Raw genomic sequence first — 18,224 nt, 5'->3', positions numbered from 1 at the left:
TTAAGGAGCCTTCTCCAGGCTGACCCAGCCCAGGTCTCTCAGCCTGGCTCCAGAGCAGAGCTGCTCCAGCCCTTGCAGCATCTCCATCCCTTCTCTGGCCTCAGTCCAGCAGCTCCACGTCCCTCTGGCGTTGTTGCCCCAGAGCTGGATAAGGACTGCAGGGGGGTCTCCCCAGAGCACAGCAGAGGGGGAGAATCCCTTCCCTGAGCTGCTGCTCACGCTCCTTTGGATGCTCTTTAGTGTTCCTTCTCCACCCATCACACCAATTACCTTACAGTCCCCACTGGACCGTGCAATGAGCTTTTGTACCTGAAAAAGCAATTCTGAGAACAGTTTTGAAGCTCACAATCTCCTTTTTAAGCTAGAGGAAGATAACCCCCAGCACCAACAGAACACTTCCTCACTCAGCATACACCCACCCTCCAGGCGGCATATCCAAGCTGCAGGTAACACTCAGAGGCACTTGAACCAATGCTTATAAATCCATATTCACAGAGTAGCATTTGCATTGCAGAAATAAACCAGGAAACTGTTGTTAATTTGCCGCAGTTGCCTCCTTGAGATGCATTGGGTTGTGCGGAGCTGAGCTTAACCCAGGTGCTGACCACTGGAGAGGCTGGTGTTGGCTTTAGTCTTTAAGCAACAGCATCACGCTCTAAGCAGTTAGTTAAAAAAAGGAAGAGGAGCAAAAGAAAAGGCTGGGAAACCCAGCAGGGAATGGAGCTGGGGTGTGGGGATGCTGCAGGAGAGGAGCTGGGAGTAGCAGCTTCAAAAAGCCTCTTGTGATGAGCTGGGTGAGCCTAAAAAGCATGAAGGGAAAGATCAGAGGGATTAGAGGACACAGGTGTTTGTAAATGGCACTAAATGGGACAATACCCCAAGAACAATGCAAGGCACAGTCTGAGCTCCACGGAAATCAGTGCCACATTTGAGTTCAGCTGATTTCATCCAAAAATGTTCACCTGATTTGAGTTCCCCCCCAGTTTCACTTCTTGCAGGGACAAGAGCTCAGGCAGGAGGCAACTCTCACCTCAGGGAGAATTACTGAAGCTGAAGCAGCTCATTTTATCCATTGCAATTTTGCAGCAGCAACAATAGAACTCAAGGAGAGTCATCTCTTCCTGGCACCAGATTTTCTCCGGTTGCAGGGACAAGCACAACACATTGCCCTTTAGCAACTAAACCCTGTGCTCTCCTTCCCAGGCAGCGGGTGTGGGTCCTGGAGCCCGGCAAAGCCTCCACCCAGCAACAGAGCTCAGTTTCCCATGAGCTGGCAGCCCAGTGTGGAGAATCTCTTTTCCCAGTGCTGCCATGCAGCTGACAGTGTTTTAGCTAATTTGGATGGGCTGGCACTATTTTACATTTGGGGGCAATAGTTCAACTGGATTCATTTACAGTCCCTGGACCCCAGCCGTGTCCCACTGTCCCTGGAAAGGCCACACACTCTTCCTTTAAATAAAGGACGTTACAGATGTCTAACTTGCACCCTGGCACAGGGAGAAACCCTGCTTATAAGGTAGGGAAAGGGTTGCATTTGTAAAACAGACTGTGGTTTTACTGAAGTCATACAATCCCAGCCTGGTTTGTGTTGGAAGGGACCTTAAAGGTCATCCAGTCCCAACCCCTGCCACGGGCAGGGACACCTTCCACTAGAGCAGGTTGCTCCAAGCCCCTGTGTCCAACCTGGCCTTGAACATGGCCAGGGATGGGGCAGCCACAGCTACTCTGGGCACCCTGTGCCAGCAGTGCCTCAGCACCCTCATTGTCCCCATCATCACCACCCCTCTTCCTTATATCTACTCTCTGTCTTCCAGTTTAAAATCTTTACTCATTGTTCTATTCCTACAGACCCTGGTAAACAGTTTATTGTTCCTTTAAGCCCCCTTTAAGTACTGAAAGGCTGTCATAAGGTCTCCAAAGCCTCCATCTTTCGTTACAACTTGAAACCCCTGAGCCTACATGCTGTTTTTTCCTTCAATACAGGGTAAAGGACACAACTTTGCTTTAAAAAAGTAAATCTGAACTGTCTTAAGTCCACTTCAATATGTGTATGAAAATAAACAGCCACAGAAATAATTGATGTTCCTGTGAAGCAGGAACATGATCACCTGCCTCAAAAGTACTGTTTTTTTTAATTAGAAAAAGTCAGTCTTAAGCTACTCTGAAAGTTGGTGATTGGAGATTCAGTGGTACACTGTAGCCTTGTGTGAAGTTTCTTCTTGGTGAACCTGCTAGCTGGAGGGTATGATGGGTATGCCTGCATAAGCAAAATAGTCAAGATGAAAGGGGAAAGGGAAGCTAGGCAGTATAGTCTGCCCAGCACACTTCATAGGCAGTCAACAATGTCTGTAAATTAAATTTGTGTTTAACTGACACCCATTTCATCCCCAGGAAGGTTTATACTGAAGAGGCACTAGGCCAACATAACGTGATCAGGAAATACTTTCCTATTCAGGTACTGTACCCTACAGTTCTGAGCCCCTTAGCAAAGACCACCACAGGTGTACAATAACTGTGGGAAGACCCTGGCATGTCCTGCCCCAGCTGAGTGACCTGCCTGGAGATGTCCCTGGGAATTGCTACTGCTCCCGCAATGCCAAGCAGGTCCATCTTCTGTGACTGGCCCTGAATCCCACAGAAGTTGAGGCCTAATCCCCAGACACTGCTCAGCTTTTAATTTTGGTGCAGTAAACACTGTCAAGCATTGCAGAAATCCAAAAAGCCCCGTTGTCAGCTGTGAAGAAGGCACTTCTGGACTATGGCATCTCACCCCAAGGTAGCGAGGGTCAGGCTCTGGTGTTAATTCTTCCAATGTGCCTTGCTTGTATGTAGAAGTTTTAATAGAGAAGGGGAGTGATGTTAACCATGTAAATCTGAAGCATTGTAACTCAGTGTTGTGGCTTAAGCCACCATTAAGGACAAATTATGCATATTTTCATCTTACCTTAAAATAGACAATTTGTTCCAGTTTTCTTGGTTAATGAGAATTATCTACCCCTTACATTCACTGGTAAATCTGTACAAGTACTGTACTATCTGTCGCTTAGAAAAAATTCTAGAGATGCAAGTACTTCCTGTACAAGGCATAAATTACTGAGGACCCCCACATACACCTTTTTCTAACTACTTTCTAAGTCCATACAGCAGCAAAAATACTTGGTTTTATTTGGCTTATTTGATGAAGTACAAGTAAGGTATCCTACATACCTCAGGGTAAATTCAAACATGTAAGTGTCCCACTGACCTGGTGGGTAAGGAACTGAAGGATTGGGAGGTCTTTTTAATACCAGCCAACTTCCATTTTTCAGTAACACGGAGCTCACAGCATTCAAAAGACACTTCAGCATGCCTGAATTGATCTGACATGAAGTGAAGCTCATTCTGCTGGGATTTCCAAGCAGGTCCTGGCAAATTTTGCCAGAAATTCTCTGTATTCCTACATACACACTCTTCCTGCTCCTCCTGGCACTTGACACTCCGCTGGATCCTTTAGACAGCGCTAAATAAAAACCAAGTGCATACAGTTCTGTAACTACAGGAGCTGAGCCATGATCTGGGAAGCCAGGGGTGCATTTTACTTGATTGCTTGCCAAAGCCATTTAGCATCATTCAGCTGAGAGCTGTTAGCTCTCTCCCGGTCCTTGCCTGCTATATCACTGTCACTTGGGGGAGCAGGGCAGTACTCACAGAACCTAAAGAGCGTTGTCTGAAAGTGGGTATTAATCTATCTCTTCTTTTTTTTACACCCTTAAAAAGCTAGTGTCTGTCTAGTCATACCCATCTCAGAAAGATGGTCAGAGGAGCTGAAGCTCTGCTAAATATGAAGACAGGCTGAGGGAGCTGGGCTGGGTCAGCCTGGAGAAGAGAAGGCTCCTTAAGGGGAGACCTCAGAGCAGCTCCTGTGCCTAAAGGGGCTACAGGAAACCTGGAGAGGGGCTTTGGACAAGGGCCTGTAGGGACAGGACAAGGGGAGTGGCTTTAACCTGCCAGAACAGGGGAGATTGAGATGAGCTCTTAGGCAGAAGCTCTTCCCTGTGAGGGTGCTGAGGCGCTGGCACAGGGTGCCCAGAGAAGCTGTGGCTGCCCCATCCCTGGCAGTGTTCAAGGCCAGGTTGGACACAGGGGCTTGGAACAACCTGCTCTAGTGGAAGGTGTCCCTGCCTGTGGCAGGGGTTGGAACTGGGTGAGCTTTAAGGTCCCTACAGCACAAACCGCTCTGTGCCTCTACGCGCGCCCTCCGCAGCAGGGACCAGCCCCCAGCGCGCACCCGCCCGCGGGCTCCCCGGGGCCTCCCCGGCAGCGCCCCGCCCCCGAGGGCCGGCCCGGCCCGGTTTGGCCTGCCGGCTTCCTGCGCGCGGAGTGGCGGCGGCGGCGGGAGCGAGCGGCAGCCGCGGCCATGGAGGCGGTGTCGGAGTGCCTCAGCCCGGCCGCCCGGGAGCAGGTAAGCGAGGCCGCGGGGGCAGCAGCACAGGTGTGCCCCGGCCAGGGCAGCCCCCGTGAGCGCCCGCGGGCTTCCCCTTCGCGTGTGCCGGAGCTGGCTCAGCCCGAAGGCAGTGACCGAGGTGCTGGGGAGTGTGCAGGGGGTGTCCGGGCTCCTGTGCACGTTGTGGTTCGGTTGCATTCTGGAGGCAGCGTGTAACTGGCAGCAGCTCTGCAGCGGTGCTAGTGGGCACTTCCTGCCGCCGCTGGCAGCTGCAGGAGGAAGCCAGTGCTTTAAAGGCTTTCTTCTGAAAATCAGAGGTAGAACACATGGTGCTTGCTGCTCCTTGCGGTACAGGAGCAGATAGGGCAACTGAGCCTCTTACCTGTTTTCTGAGTAAACTTTCAGAGCAGCCCGGTGTGACTGTAAGCTGTTAATGGGTGGATTAGTCATCTGCTGACATAAACCATCACCTGGGCTCACCACCGTGGCTGTATGGAGGGATAGGAGCTGTTTGACAAGCCTGTCATGGGCCTGTCTGCCTCACCAGCAGTGCTGGGACGTGGGTATTGGAAGGGAATCTTTGAGTAGGTTAAGGTTCATGATCATGTTGGATTTTAATACTAACTCATATTTAAGAGAAAGGTGAGGAGTTAAGCAGGATGCGAACTGACCAAGCCCTGCGTGATTCATAGGCTCCTTGTCAAGTGGTGCAAAGTATGTTTGCATTTATAACTCAGATGCAAAAAATGTCAGTTGAATATGCTGGTATGACCTCTAAACATGCAAGTTATTTATAGACTCTTGTTTGGACGCTGAGGAGGGCATGTAAACTTATGGTGAGCTCCTGGAACTCACTGTTTTATGTCACCTGTAACTCAAGTGAAGGTGGAAAGTCATTGCCGTGGGGTAGCACTAGTTTTACCTGACAGCTGTGTCACAGAAGTATTGTAAATCAAGTGCTGCTTCTCTAAATAGACTTTAAATTCGGTCGAAGTATAGCAAACCTTACCAGATTTCTTTTGTCTGATGGCGTATGACTTGTGTAAATAGAGTGAGCAGTTCTTTATCATTTGAGGAAAAGCCTTTACATGCACAGTAACAGAATGCTTGCCCCAAAAGTGACTTGCTGGCTCCACCTTAAGTGTGTTGGCAAGCAGTTTAAATCGGCCTGAGCATAGTTACTGCAGAAATACATAATAGTAGTTGCATACAGAAAGCAGGTGTAATTTAATCGGGCAGTCTTGTGTTTTAAAGCTGCTCTGACAGTGGGATCAGAGAACTCTGTCCGTGGTTTGGTGCTGGCAAACTAACACTGTCTTCCGCAAAAAACCATGGTACTAACTTTGATTACTAGTCTTAAAAGCAGATAATTTTGTGCACGTTGGAATTAAGGGGTGCTTTGTATAGATCGAAACCTCTTACGTGTGTAGCTTTGTGGCAAGTCAACAGTCATTTTTCACTGCTCAAAAGATCTCATAATTTCCTGTCTTTGTTGGCTGTTTCTTGGGGCTCCCAGTTGAACAATGAGCTCTTAGGCATTGCATAGGGAATACACACCTTCAGGATGTGTGTCATTATCCTCTACCTAACAAAGTCACCTAAATAATTCTGTCATCAAAATGATAATGAATGTGCAGCTTCCCTGTCACTGTGCTCGCAGCCAGGAAGCTCTCGCTTCCGTAACCAATGTGCTCTCTACACCAGGCCCAGCAGTGCTGGCTGTGGGTGCAACCAGACCTCTGCTCGTCTTGATGCGTGGGGTGTAAAGCCATGAGAGGGTAACTCCTCAGCAGGTGCAGATCTCGCACCCCTACTCCTCCCCACTTCCTCGTGCTGCAGACAGCAGAAGACTCCTCTCACCCTTTCCTGTGGATACCAAATAACCACACAACTGCAGGCTGGGGGAGATGGGCTGCAGCAGCCCTGAGGAGAAGGACTTGGTATTGGTTAACGAGAAGCACCCCATGACCCTGTTTCAGTGTGCGCTTGAGCCCAGAACCCCGCCGTGTGCTAGACTGCACCCTCAGAGCGTGAGCAGCAGCACAGGGAGGGGATCCTGCCCCTCTGCTGTATGAAGGGGAGACCCCCCTGCAGCCCTGATCCCGCAGCTCTGGGGCAGCAGCACAAGAGGGACGTGGAAGAGGGGAGACTGAGATGAGCTCTTAGGCAGAAGCTCTTCTTCCCTGTGAGGGTGCTGAGGCGCTGGCACAGGGTGCCCAGAGAAGCTGTGGCTGCCCCATCCCTGGCAGTGTTCAAGGCCAGGTTGGACACAGGGGCTTGGCGCAACCTGCTCTAGTGGAAGGTGTCCCTGCCTGTGGCAGGGGCTGGGACTGGAGGAGCTTTAAGGTCCCTTCCAGCACAAACCTGTCTGTGGTGCTATGATCTGGTTTGGCTTTTTTTCAGATGCAGTTGCACTTCAGTAGTGAAGAGGTTACAACCTACTTAGTTTTTCCCTGTTCAGAGCTAAATGTGCTGAACTCCTTGAGGCAGAATAAAGATCTGCTGCAGAGAACTCAACAATTTTAAAACTAGTGACCCTTTAAGCAGGAGTGTCAAGTGCTGAGCAAGGGACTTACAAAAGCAATGACCATTTTTCAGTGCAGCAGTATACTTGTTTCAGGGCTTTGTGGCTATCAATCGCTCTGTGCAACTGCAATCATAAGATAAAAGTGCAAGAGATGCAGTTGTAGTATTTGAATGAGTTACATAAATTAAGGCAATTGTTTTTCAGCTGATGTGCATTTCAGCTTCACCTCGGCAGCATGGTTGTCATCTCCTTGTGTGCCCACAGGGCTTTGCAGAGGCCCCTTATTAGGCTTGATGGGTTTTTTTGAGATGCACAGATTGGCTGAAAGATGCCAGTCCTCCTTGTCAGATGAGCAGTACTTGATAAAAGGGAAATTACAAAAGCTTTGTAATGAGAGCAATTAGGCTTCATATTTTTAGTCCTCTGTTTTTGCCAGTGATCTGTCACTTTTGGTTGAGGCCTGTTTTGCTTGCTCACTGAGTCACTAGTGAATTTTAGATTAAGATTACTTCCATTGATCTTGGCGATTTTTCTTTTCTTTGTTTTGAATCCGTTGAATTGTTATTTCTGCTGGCAAACTGGGGCCTTTCATCTTATCCTTTGTAGTCTGAATTTCAGAAGTTTGCATGAATTTATTACTGTTTTCATGATCATAGAATCTCCCAGAGTGGTCTGGGTTGAAAAGGACCTTAAACCTCACCCAGTTCCAACCCCTGCCACGGGCAGGGACACCTTCCACTAGAGCAGGTTGCTCCAAGCCCCTGTGTCCAACCTGGCCTTGAACACTGCCAGGGATGGGGCAGCCACAGCTTCTCTGGGCGCCCTGTGCCAGCGCCTCAGCACCCTCACAGGGAAGAGCTTCTGCCTAAGAGCTCATCTCAGTCTCCCCTGTTCTGGCAGGTTAAAGCCATTCCCCTTGTCCTGTCCCTACAGGCCCTTGTCCAAAGCCCCTCTCCAGGTTTCCTGCAGCCCCTTCAGGCACTGGAGCTGCTCTAAGGTCTCCCCTTAAGGAGCCTTCTCTTCTCCAGGCTGACCCATCTCAGCTCTCTCAGCCTGGCTCCAGAGCAGAGCTGCTCCAGCCCTCGCAGCATCTCCATGGCCTCCTCTGGACTTGCTCCAACAGCTTCATGGCCCTCTTGTGCTGTTGGCCCAGAGCTGGCTCAGGACTGCGTGGGGGGTCTCCCCAGAGCACAGCAGAGGGGGAGAATCCCCTCCCTTGACCTGCTGGCCTGGTGTTCCGCTGTGTCTCTTGCAGGCTGTGGTGTCAGTCTCTTCTACTGACTGTCCTTGATTCTGGGTCCTGGCAAATGCTTGGGCTCGATGAAGGCCAAAGTCATCCAAGCAAAGCCTGTTTTGGTTTAGTCAGCACAGAGAGAGAAGTGTGAAATTAAAGCTGCTGTTTGCAGGGTGCGCAAGAAATTAAGGTATTTATAGCACAGAACTATTAATGTGAAAGCAGAGTCCAAGACTTTCAAAGAGTGTGGTTTGACAATCTTGTGCAAGTTTAGTCATCCCCCTGCTTTTGAGGAAAAGGTCTGTAATAAATCTTACACTCTTATGCATTAGTCTAAAAGTCTGTAGGTGACAGTGGAGCTTGTATTGGGAGCATCCGTGCCACATGGGTTGCTGATCGGGTAGCTGCTCCTGTCAGTAGCTGAGCTACGGTTATGCACAGGGAAATTCTTATGTAATGGTTCCTGTTTGTCTTCCACACTTGCTGCAGACTTTGCTGGGTGTTTGGGTTGCTACGAGACTTTGGTTATCTTTGATAAAATCATACACAGTAAGCGTTAGGTGCTGTCTCCTCCCTGCCCCAATTGATTTACTTCCTCTGAGCTCACAAGTGATGCCAGGTTTGTTACCAGTGTTACCTACAGGATATAAAAGAATTCCATTCTGAAAAAGTAATTCTATCAACTAAAGCATGGTAGAAAGGGGATCAGGAGGGGCACACGCTGATCACTGAATGACCAACCTGATTATAGCTTGCTGCAAACCAGGTTGGAGAGCACTCTCCAGAGGCTCATGCATAGCTTTGGAGGAGAAGGGTTTGGGAGCACTGAGGTGGGATGCTTGATTTCTGCAGCTGGGGACTGGTTTTGTTCTTTGTCAGATGAGGACTTTCTTGGGGAACTGTAAGTATTTGGGAGCTCTGACTTACCCTTCTGCAGGCTCTAGTGGTCCTGTTTTGTTAAAGTGCCAGGGGAAGATGGATGATGAGTGAGAGCATGTTCAGTCTTGCTTAACCAACCTAACCTGAGGAAGCAAAGTAGATTTTATTTGGAAGTATTTGGTTCATGCTTAATCATTTTATCAGTGCTATTTGTATGCAGAGACCATTGCTTATTGTATTGATCACATCATTGCACTGAGAATTTCTTCTTTTTGCATATTTCTTGTCACCTGTAGTCTCATTTTGCTGTGGCTTCAAAAACCCTTTAGAGAAGGATGGCTTGTACCTTACAAACCACCTTTGTCCAGTGCAGAAGAGGTGGTGATTTCATCAGGAACCACAATGAAAATAACTCTGTAATCATCTAAATAGCACCCGGACACCGCTGAGAGCATGTTTAAAAAAATGTAACTACCAGTTTATGTACAGGATTTAATGCACAGCACCAGACCATAAGGTAGGAATCAACAGCAGCCTTCTGACATACAGTCTGAGGTTACTAAAGAAGCCAAGAACCAGGCTGTCTTATGGGATGCATAACAAGAGAATGAAACAGTGATTTTAAACTGAGAGTGGGTTCTGACATGATTTGGGGTTAATTCCCTGTGAGGATGGTCAGGCAGTGAAGCAGGAACCTGGAAAGGCTGTAGAGCTGCCAGCCTTGGAGATTTTCGAAAGCCAGCTGGGCAGCGTGATCCAAATTTGATCCTGACTGTGCTTTGAGCAGGAGGGTGAATTGGAGACTTCCCGAGGTCCCTTCCAGCTCAAATGATTCCAAATCCTTTGTTTTGATATGGTAACAATTACTTGCTTTAATACACTAGTATTCTGTGTGGAATAACAATTTGTTGACTTCCTACCAGCATACCAGTATGTGCCAATGGCAGATTTTAAATTTCAGAAGCTGTTTAAAAGGATCAGAACATACTGCTTCTCGTGTTTGTATGTTGAAGAGCCGTGCAGTGAGGGAAAACAAAATTTCATAAATATAAAATATGTTTATTCCAAAATGTAAGGCATTGTTAGTCAAAAATACTAAGTGAAAATGTGCTTTTCCTCTTGCATGTCTTACAGGTTTGCAGATTGGCTTTGCAGGTGGAGGGCTGCAAAGCTGAAATAGAATAAGAGGTGCTCTATGGATTGGCACTAAAATTTATACTAATAAATGACAGGTTACATATATGAGGGATCACAGGAAACCTGGAGAGGGGCTTTGGACAAGGGCCTGTAGGGACAGGCCAAGGGGAATGGCTTTAACCTGCCAGAGGGGAGACTGAGATGAGCTCTTAGGCAGAAGCTCTTCCCTGTGAGTGTGCTGAGGCGCTGGCACAGGGTGCCCGGCAAAGCTGTGGCTGCCCCATCCCTGGCAGTGTTCAAGGCCAGGTTGGAGACAGGGGCTTGGAGCAACCTGCTCTAGTGGAAGGTGTCCCTGCCTGTGGCAGGGGTTGGAACTGGATGAGCTTTAAGGTCCCTTCCACCACAAACAGTTCTGTTATCTTCGATTTACTTGAATCAGGTATGATTTGCAAATGTGTGTACAGTAAAGTGGTTTACTTTAATTTTTGTGCTGTTTCTTAAGACTACTTACAGTTTGCAGGGATGAGGGAGCGTTTGTCTAAACTGTAAGGAATGAAAGGTATATCTCCTATTCCCTCTGTCCCCAAAAAATCATGAATGACCTGGTGTCCCTGGAGCAAGATTCTCCTTCCTTGGGACATGATCCTGTTGCGTTTGCGCAGCTACTGGCAGAAGACGGTGGTTGTTACCCAGTGTCATATGAATTGCTTGGCAGCCTTCTGTGGTAAATAGCTTGGAGCAACCCTTGTCTCTGACAGTGTCCTTTATTTACAGTGGTACTGATTGTGGGGTAGACTCAGAGTAGGGCTTCTTGAGGTACTGCAGCTTTATTTTTGAATCGACAGAAATGGATCACGTAAAGTCTGTATCATACTTGGTCAGTCCTATGATTTCTCACCTTTAGCATACATCTTTAGATTATGTTTATATAGTGGGTGTCATAAGCGATTGCAAACATTGCAGGTAAATCAGGACTGCCTGGCAGGGATTCCACCTCATGTCTGCCCAGCAGCAGGGCTGTTGGTTTGTTTTTTGGACAAATTGCTTCAGGTTGGCAAATGCTTTTGAAGACACGGTCCCTTGAAAACACTTGTTATAATCATCAAATCATCATGGAATGGTTTGGGTTAAAGGGACCTTAAAGCTCCTCCAGTTCCAACCCCTGCCATGGGCAGGGACACCTTCCACTAGAGCAGGTTGCTCCAAGCCCCTGTGTCCAACCTAGCCTTGAACGCTGCCGGGGATGGGGCAGCCACAGCTTCTCTGGGCACCCTGTGCCAGTGCCTCAGCTCCCTCCCAGGGAAGAGCTTCTGCCTAAGATCTAATCCAAGTCCCCTACATGCCTGTACGCTGGAACCTGCCTTCATTTGTCTCTGTAAGTAACAACACCCTGCGATGATGAGAAGGGGGCATGTTTTGGGCGCAGGCACAGAGGTCTGCTCTAGGTACAAGACAGGGTGCATTTTGCGGTTTCTGTCTGTGGCAGAGCCAGTTACCCTGAAATTTAAGCAATGAACTGAAAAGAGAATAGCACTTTGTGCAAAACAATCCCTTTTCTCTTTCTGCCATGGGCTTTTTTTTACCCTCAGAGAAGGTTTTTCTGTTCTTGTAAGTAATGTTTCAGACTGAAATTGACTGTGTTGCAATGATTAAAAACTGTTCATGTAAATAGATCGTATTTGCACCATGGGGAGCTGCTATGGTCATCCAGAGGAATCTGCCTGCCCACTAGTTTTGTGTCTAGGGGCAATGCAGTGAAACAAAGGAGAATGTTGATAGCTGAGCTGTGGAGGTATTTAGGGATTGAGGCTGTTTAGGGTAGGGTTTAGTAGAATGTGGGTGATGGGAAGGCTCCTGGTCCTCCCATACACTGTCTTGTGCTTGGTTTTCATTGGCCCTTTTCTGTTAGCTGAAAGTTTCAACCAACCTACTCATTTGTTTAAACTTTTCCCATGTTTTCTGTTGTAGTTTTGAAGGTTGTTGCCCTTTCCCATAGGTTCAGGTGGTGACTGTACTTATAGAAGGGAAAATGGCACCTGTCTTCTTTCTGGTTTTCCTCCTGGTCAGAAGTGCTGGTGGAAGCTCTGGCATTTTGGTTTTTTGTATGCTTTACCTTCGTATTACTGCAAGTGTTCCTGTTAAATTGGACGCTGTACTTACAGTAAGAGGTTTCAGAAGCAGAGGGGTTGGGTGTAACACCGGGGCGACTGGCTGAGCAATGCCTTTTGCTCCCTGCTGAGCTGTCTTGGATTTCACTGGGCATACTGCTCCCAGCTGTGGGGTACAGAGCCTGAGCTCACTTTACATGTTTCTTTATAAGACTGAAGAGCTTTGCCTGGGATGAAACACAGAATATTTAGAAATATCACTGTATAGGCTGTTGCAGTGCTTCCAGCTGGGCTGAAATGAGGAAGCACTGTAGATCTCCCAGGAGGCCGGTTCTTGGCAGGTTTCCACTCCGGAGAGGTTTGGACTTGAATGCGGATGTCTGGAGACTTTGAGTTAGTGCGTTTTCTCAGGTTCCCTGCTCCCACCCCAGCATCCAGCATTTCAGCCTTAGCTGTGGATAGTCACGCTCAACAGCGGCGTTTACCTGAGTGCTGTGCCCATGTGTATGTGCGCAGCGTCAGTGGTTAGGAAAGATGGCACATAATGTGTTTGCTGTTGGTCAGATTAATTCATCAATAAAAATAAGCTGCACCACAAAGGGAGGGAGGAAGAGCAAACCCTGCCTCTCATAAACAAATCTTGCTGTTTCCTCTCTATCCACACAAATAGTAATTAAAGAAATGCAAAGTGCTGTGAAACACAACCCCTGGCTGAGGGTAGTGCCCACACGAGGGTGTATTACCTGGCTGTGAAGCATAACAAATTATGGGAGGCAGGGCCATTACTTGCAATAGGGAATTAACTCCTACAGATGTGTTTACAGTCTTGCCAAGTCAAGTCTCCATATTTCATGCCCTGCTTAACAAGTGTGTTTCGTGTGGAATTGTGCAGCTTTTATTTCACTGCTGTGTTCCCCTTTGCAGGCTGAAGCAAGACTCGCAGCAAAGCGAGCGGCGCGGGCAGAGGCACGGGAGATCCGGATGAAGGAATTGGAGAGGCAGCAGAAAGAGGTATTTTGAAGGCTTTTGGGGCGGTGTTTTGGTCATCTTCTTTCCGGAGTATAATCCGAGATCATGAAACAAAGGGTTGATCTGTATTTCGCTGAAACAGTAATAGTCTGCTAATGTTGATCATCATAGAAGAGCAAATAAACAAGCCTGGAAAAAAATATGGATTGTGGCAAGAATTTTATCATGGTGAAGCCAGTATAATTATTCACTGGTGGTTAGGAATCAAAGTCTAATATTAAATCTCAAAGTATGCAGCTTGTATGTGTGTGCATTGGGGGGGGTAGGTTCTTATCAGTTCATTTGAAGTCTAATTCATGTGGTAGACTTGGCCTTGTGTAGATCTCCTTGTAACCTGTTTTGCTTCATTGTCTTGAATTTGGCATTGTGGTCTCCCCTGTTTTGTGAAAACGGTGGTCTCCTGTTGGCAGAAATAATGGTAGAAACTGAACTTGGCAAAACATTTGGATTAAATGCCTGGTGTAGTCTTTCCAAAATTCTGTAAGAGCTGGTTATTTTATATCAGTGGCAAAGTTACTGTGCCTCTGCATGTCAGTGTGTGGGACATCATGGGCTTCCCTTGTCAGAATGATTTTAAAGACCAAAAAGGCTTATTCTGCTCCTGCTGCATTTGACAGGTGCTGTGCTAAATGTTCTTTCACTACAAGAAACTGAGAGCAGCATTTGGTTTGAACCTCCAGAAGCTAAACTAGTGCTATTAGACTGGGGGCCCAAGCATGGGTTGGCGCAGGTGGGCTGAACCAGGAGGACTTAAAACTGGTATTTGTTGATGTGTCTTTAATGAAGACAGCAGAGTAGGCAGAACAGAGTCAATAGTAATAATACCTTTATTTGTTTTCAAATTAATTTTGAAGGAAAGGGAAGAAGTAAGGAGTTTGGGAGCAGGGTGTTGGAAGACTAAATATAAATCTATGCTTTAGAGTGCAGAGAAGGATTTAGTTTAGCGTTTAAACAGTGAATGGACATGTGATAACAGACTAGTGTTGGTGGAGGCTGCAGCAGTGCCTGCAAAGGAAGCACTTGGGCAGTTTGCCTATGCTCAGCTTTGTGCTGGAGTGTCTTGTCTAGTTGAGGCACGTCTCAATGTATCTTAGCAGCCTGTAACCACAGCAGTGTTATAAGTTAGATGTACGTGCAAATACACCAGGAGTAAGAGCTGCAGGAGAGCATTGCTGCAAGCACAGTGCTTGTGGAGGAGAGGAGCCTTTTCCTGCTATGGCTTCAGCTTTTTTGAAGTATGTTTTCTTGCAACCTGGACCACAGTCAGAAGGCCTGGACTGCAAATAGACGTTGATACTGTCAAGCTGCCTGCTGTGCCTGTGGCCTGAGTGATGGGACTTGCTGAGCAGCCTTTGGCAGAGCTGTGGTAAGCAACCAATAGATGCTGTGTTTGGGCAGCAAAGTAAATACGAGTGTCATGGCAGCTGACAGTGGTTTTACCATCTAATTTGCAGATAACTTTAATGGAACTGATGACCCCTTTGAAGATTAAAAGCTGCTGCTGCAAAGGGTGTCATAGTAAGTTGAAAACTAGCACTTGTCTGAATGGTCCTGCAGTTAGTAACTGAAGAATGGTGATCTGAAACTGTGAAAATTTGGATAGGTAAAACCTGAATTCTACAGGGTGTTGCTCTGAAATACTAGATTTAGTGAAAGTGAAGCCAGCTCTCCACTACAGTTTGGTTTGTAATTCACTGGCATAATGCGATTACACATTTGTTTAATATTTTGCAAGCTCGACTGTTCTGTAGCTTTTTCAAAGAGCATAAAATGCTCTTTGAAATGTCAGCCCCAGATGAGAGGGGGAGCCTATAAGAGTGCCTGTAGGAAGTTTTTCATGGCCATGGGTGTCTTGCAGATATAATAAAAGAAAACTTAAATACAGAAAATTCCAAGCGGGGATCAACACAAGAGAGCTGGCACCTCCCCCTGCCTTGGAGGAGAATGTACTGGGGTACTGATGTCTGTACACCTTCTGCCATCTTCATTTTCCTTCTCAAAATTTTTAGAGGAATGAATAGCACATTCCCACTACTGCTGTATTGTATAACCAGAACTTAAAGCACTTGTTTTACTGCTTCAGAAGGCTTTTTAGGGGCAGTTATGGAAGTTAAAAAGCAATAAATACATTTATTGCATGTGCATGTACTTGCTCATGCTTAAAGCAATGTACATGCCCACACAAGCTTCTTGTGGAACATGGATTACTTCAGAATATATTTATGTTGCTGGTCTGGGTTAAAAGTTTCCAGATGATACCATTACAAGCTATAACCATGGCAATTTAGCTCTTGCTTGCAGTGAAGTAGGGTGTTCTAATAATTTGGATTTGGACTGGAAATTGGCTCCTCTACCTGCCCACTGTCTGTTATTAATGGCATTTCTTAATCTTCTGCTGCAGGTTCCTCTTTTTAAATAATTGAGCGATTTTTGTATCGGGAGTCTACATCTGTGATTTAGCTAATGTTTTGCTTGCCATTACAGAAAAATTGGACTTTGAGGGTCTAACCACTATGAGGGTGCTGAGGCGCTGGCACAGGTTGGCCAGAGAAGCTGTGGCTGCCCCATCCCTGGCAGTGTTCAAGGCCAGGTTGGACACAGGGGCTTGGAGCAACCTGCTCTAGTAGAAGGTGTCCCTGCCTGTGGCAGGGGGTTGGAACTGGCTGAGCTTTAAGGCCCCTTCCAACCCAAACCAGTCTGGTAATCTATGAAATACCAATGTAGAAGCACCAGGTATCTGAGATTTTTGTTCTCTTATATGTAGGTGGAATGAGCAGCACCTTTATTGGAAAGCTATTAAAATGCCCAGTGCTGGTTCTATTGGCTCACCATACATGAAGAGTACACCACAGATTAGTCACAACTGTGTAGTAAAGCTTACAGGTAAATGGTAAAGGTTACACAATATCATAGCAAGCTCTTCATTTGGCAGAAACTATTTCATGGGAAGCACATAACTGAGAGGAGAAATTGCTGTGTAGTCTGTTCTTTTGGAAATCTAAAATTATAGTCATCATCAACCACGCTATGGATAAGCTGCTTTCCTTTCAAAAGGCACGATGAGAAGCTCGTGGCAAACAGCTTGGCTTTAGATGATGGTGAGCATGCTTGTATATATTTAGTAGGGAATGAGTTTCTGGTCATGAGACTGTAAAAAAGGCACAGACCTAATAAACATAACTGCTTGAATGTTTCTGACTTCTTATTCTGTGCTCCTTGCTGTTAACCACACTGCCATGTACATTAAGCCTTTGGTTTACAGTTGCAGAGTCTAAAGAGTTGTGCTTCGTGCTGAGACAAATGCTTGTATGCATTCAGATACTTACTGTGAATTCAAGCGAGGTCAGTCTTTTTGAGTAACAAGCTGTTTATCCCCACAGGTCTACCAGGTAAAATAGAGGGAATAATTGTTTTCTGTGTATTTTTTTCCTTAGAAGGTTGGTTTAAGATCTGTTAAAGCCTTCTTTCCCCCCAAGAAATATTTAACAATAATGTTTCAAGACTCATAAAAGCTGCAGCATTAGGGCTAATTGTAGAGAATGTATCATGTAGGAGTACCTTCTGCTGGCAAGACTTTAAATGTCTTTTTGAGGACTGACACTTGGAGACCACAGTTTAAGCTGATACTAGTACCTGAAGTGAAGAGAGAATGATCTCGCATTCTTTAACCTTCAGGATAAGATTCTTCCTTGCTAGTTCACACAGTAGATGAGCCTGTACTTCTAGTTCAAGGCAAGTACAGTATGTTTATCTCCTAGATTCATTTTTGGCTCTTGCTTTAAGGGCACAGCACAAAACTTGCCTTTGCTATTTTGTAATTTGTTCTTTACCAGCACACTCCTTTGCACATTTTTATCTTCCTTGAATTCGTGTTTCTTTGAAATAAAATGTTACCAGCAGTTAATGTCATGCATTGCTTTTTTTCCATGTCAGTTCCTCAAGCATGTCATAAATTCAGTAAATACACTAAAGCCATGTTAATGTGGGAAAAAGACTTGCAGCCAGTTTTGATCTGCTCACCCCTCCTGTTGACTGTGATGTAGGCCCCTTCTTGCCTTGCAGGGATTAGGTACGCACTGATGAGAGGCAGTGGGTCCTATGGGTCCTGTGGTATTTGGGATTGCTTGAAGCCATTTTAAAATCCAAGGCACTGCAGGAAAAACCAGAGAAAAGCAGGATTCTCATGGCTTGAATGGGAGGGGTGGGACTGATCGTGGAACTTGATGCTTATGTATGCAGGGGACAAGTTAAGGATGTTTGTGATGGTTAATCTGTATCTTTCTTACACATCCAGTGTGGGTGCACAGGGACATTGGGGGAGGGAATATGTTGAAGGTGTTTTTAGTAGTTTGTGGATTTCTGCCTCCTTCTACTGTCTGCTCCTCTGGCTTGTTCAGTCATTTTGGATCAGAGCTGTTCTAATCCAGTTAGCTAATAGATGACCCTAAAATTCCAGTTTTTATAAAGCACTGGAACAGTTATGATGATGCACTTGGCTTTATCCCTGTGCCCCCCTCCACAGTGTCTGGCCATGAACAAGGGCTTCATTGTTATCTTATCCATTGGCAGTCAGGGTGCTGGACACAAGACTTCTTGTGTGTCTCAATGGGAATACCTGCTATACCAATCCTGAAGCATTGGGGCTTGAAAAATAAGACTTCCATGGTGCTGCCTCAGAGCATGAGTGAAACAACAACATTGAGAAGTTAAAGGTTAAACAGCCTAAGGTAATTGCCACATCTGAAATGGTGATGTCTGGCTTCTGTGTATGAATGAAAGACACTCTATGTGTTCAACAGAGAAACCAAAGATCAGGGTATGTATGCAGTCTTGGGAGCTGTGGGTCAGTGGAGTTCATTTTCTTCTTCAGAGTTTTCTTAGTAAAAG

The 18,224-nt window shown here is 46.4% G+C and overlaps 1 protein-coding gene across 31 annotated transcripts in view; it reads left to right on the top strand.

Moving 5' to 3' along the window:
• Nucleotides 1–18,224, top strand: part of LRRFIP1 (LRR binding FLII interacting protein 1) — a 107,912-nt gene that overhangs the window by 33,049 nt on the left and 56,639 nt on the right. For 23 of the 31 annotated variants that reach the window (XM_061460681.1, XM_061460671.1, XM_061460704.1 and 20 more), the window contains exon 2: nucleotides 13,233–13,319. In XM_061460681.1, the coding sequence (XP_061316665.1) occupies nucleotides 13,233–13,319 (87 nt within the window). Of the gene's footprint in view, nucleotides 1–4,322; nucleotides 4,442–13,232; nucleotides 13,320–18,224 lie in introns of those variants that run through there. The other 8 variants (XM_061460611.1, XM_061460464.1, XM_061460654.1 and 5 more) reach the window with 5 other exon arrangements.

The sequence above is a fragment of the Pezoporus flaviventris genome, unplaced genomic scaffold (genome assembly GCF_033815535.1).
Source record: "Pezoporus flaviventris isolate CSIRO_AGI_PZ_B2104156 unplaced genomic scaffold, CSIRO_AGI_Pfla_v1 ptg000001l, whole genome shotgun sequence".
NCBI lineage: Eukaryota > Metazoa > Chordata > Aves > Psittaciformes > Psittacidae > Pezoporus > Pezoporus flaviventris.
Note: the sequence above shows the minus strand (reverse complement) of the source record. Positions and strands in the feature narration are given on the sequence as shown.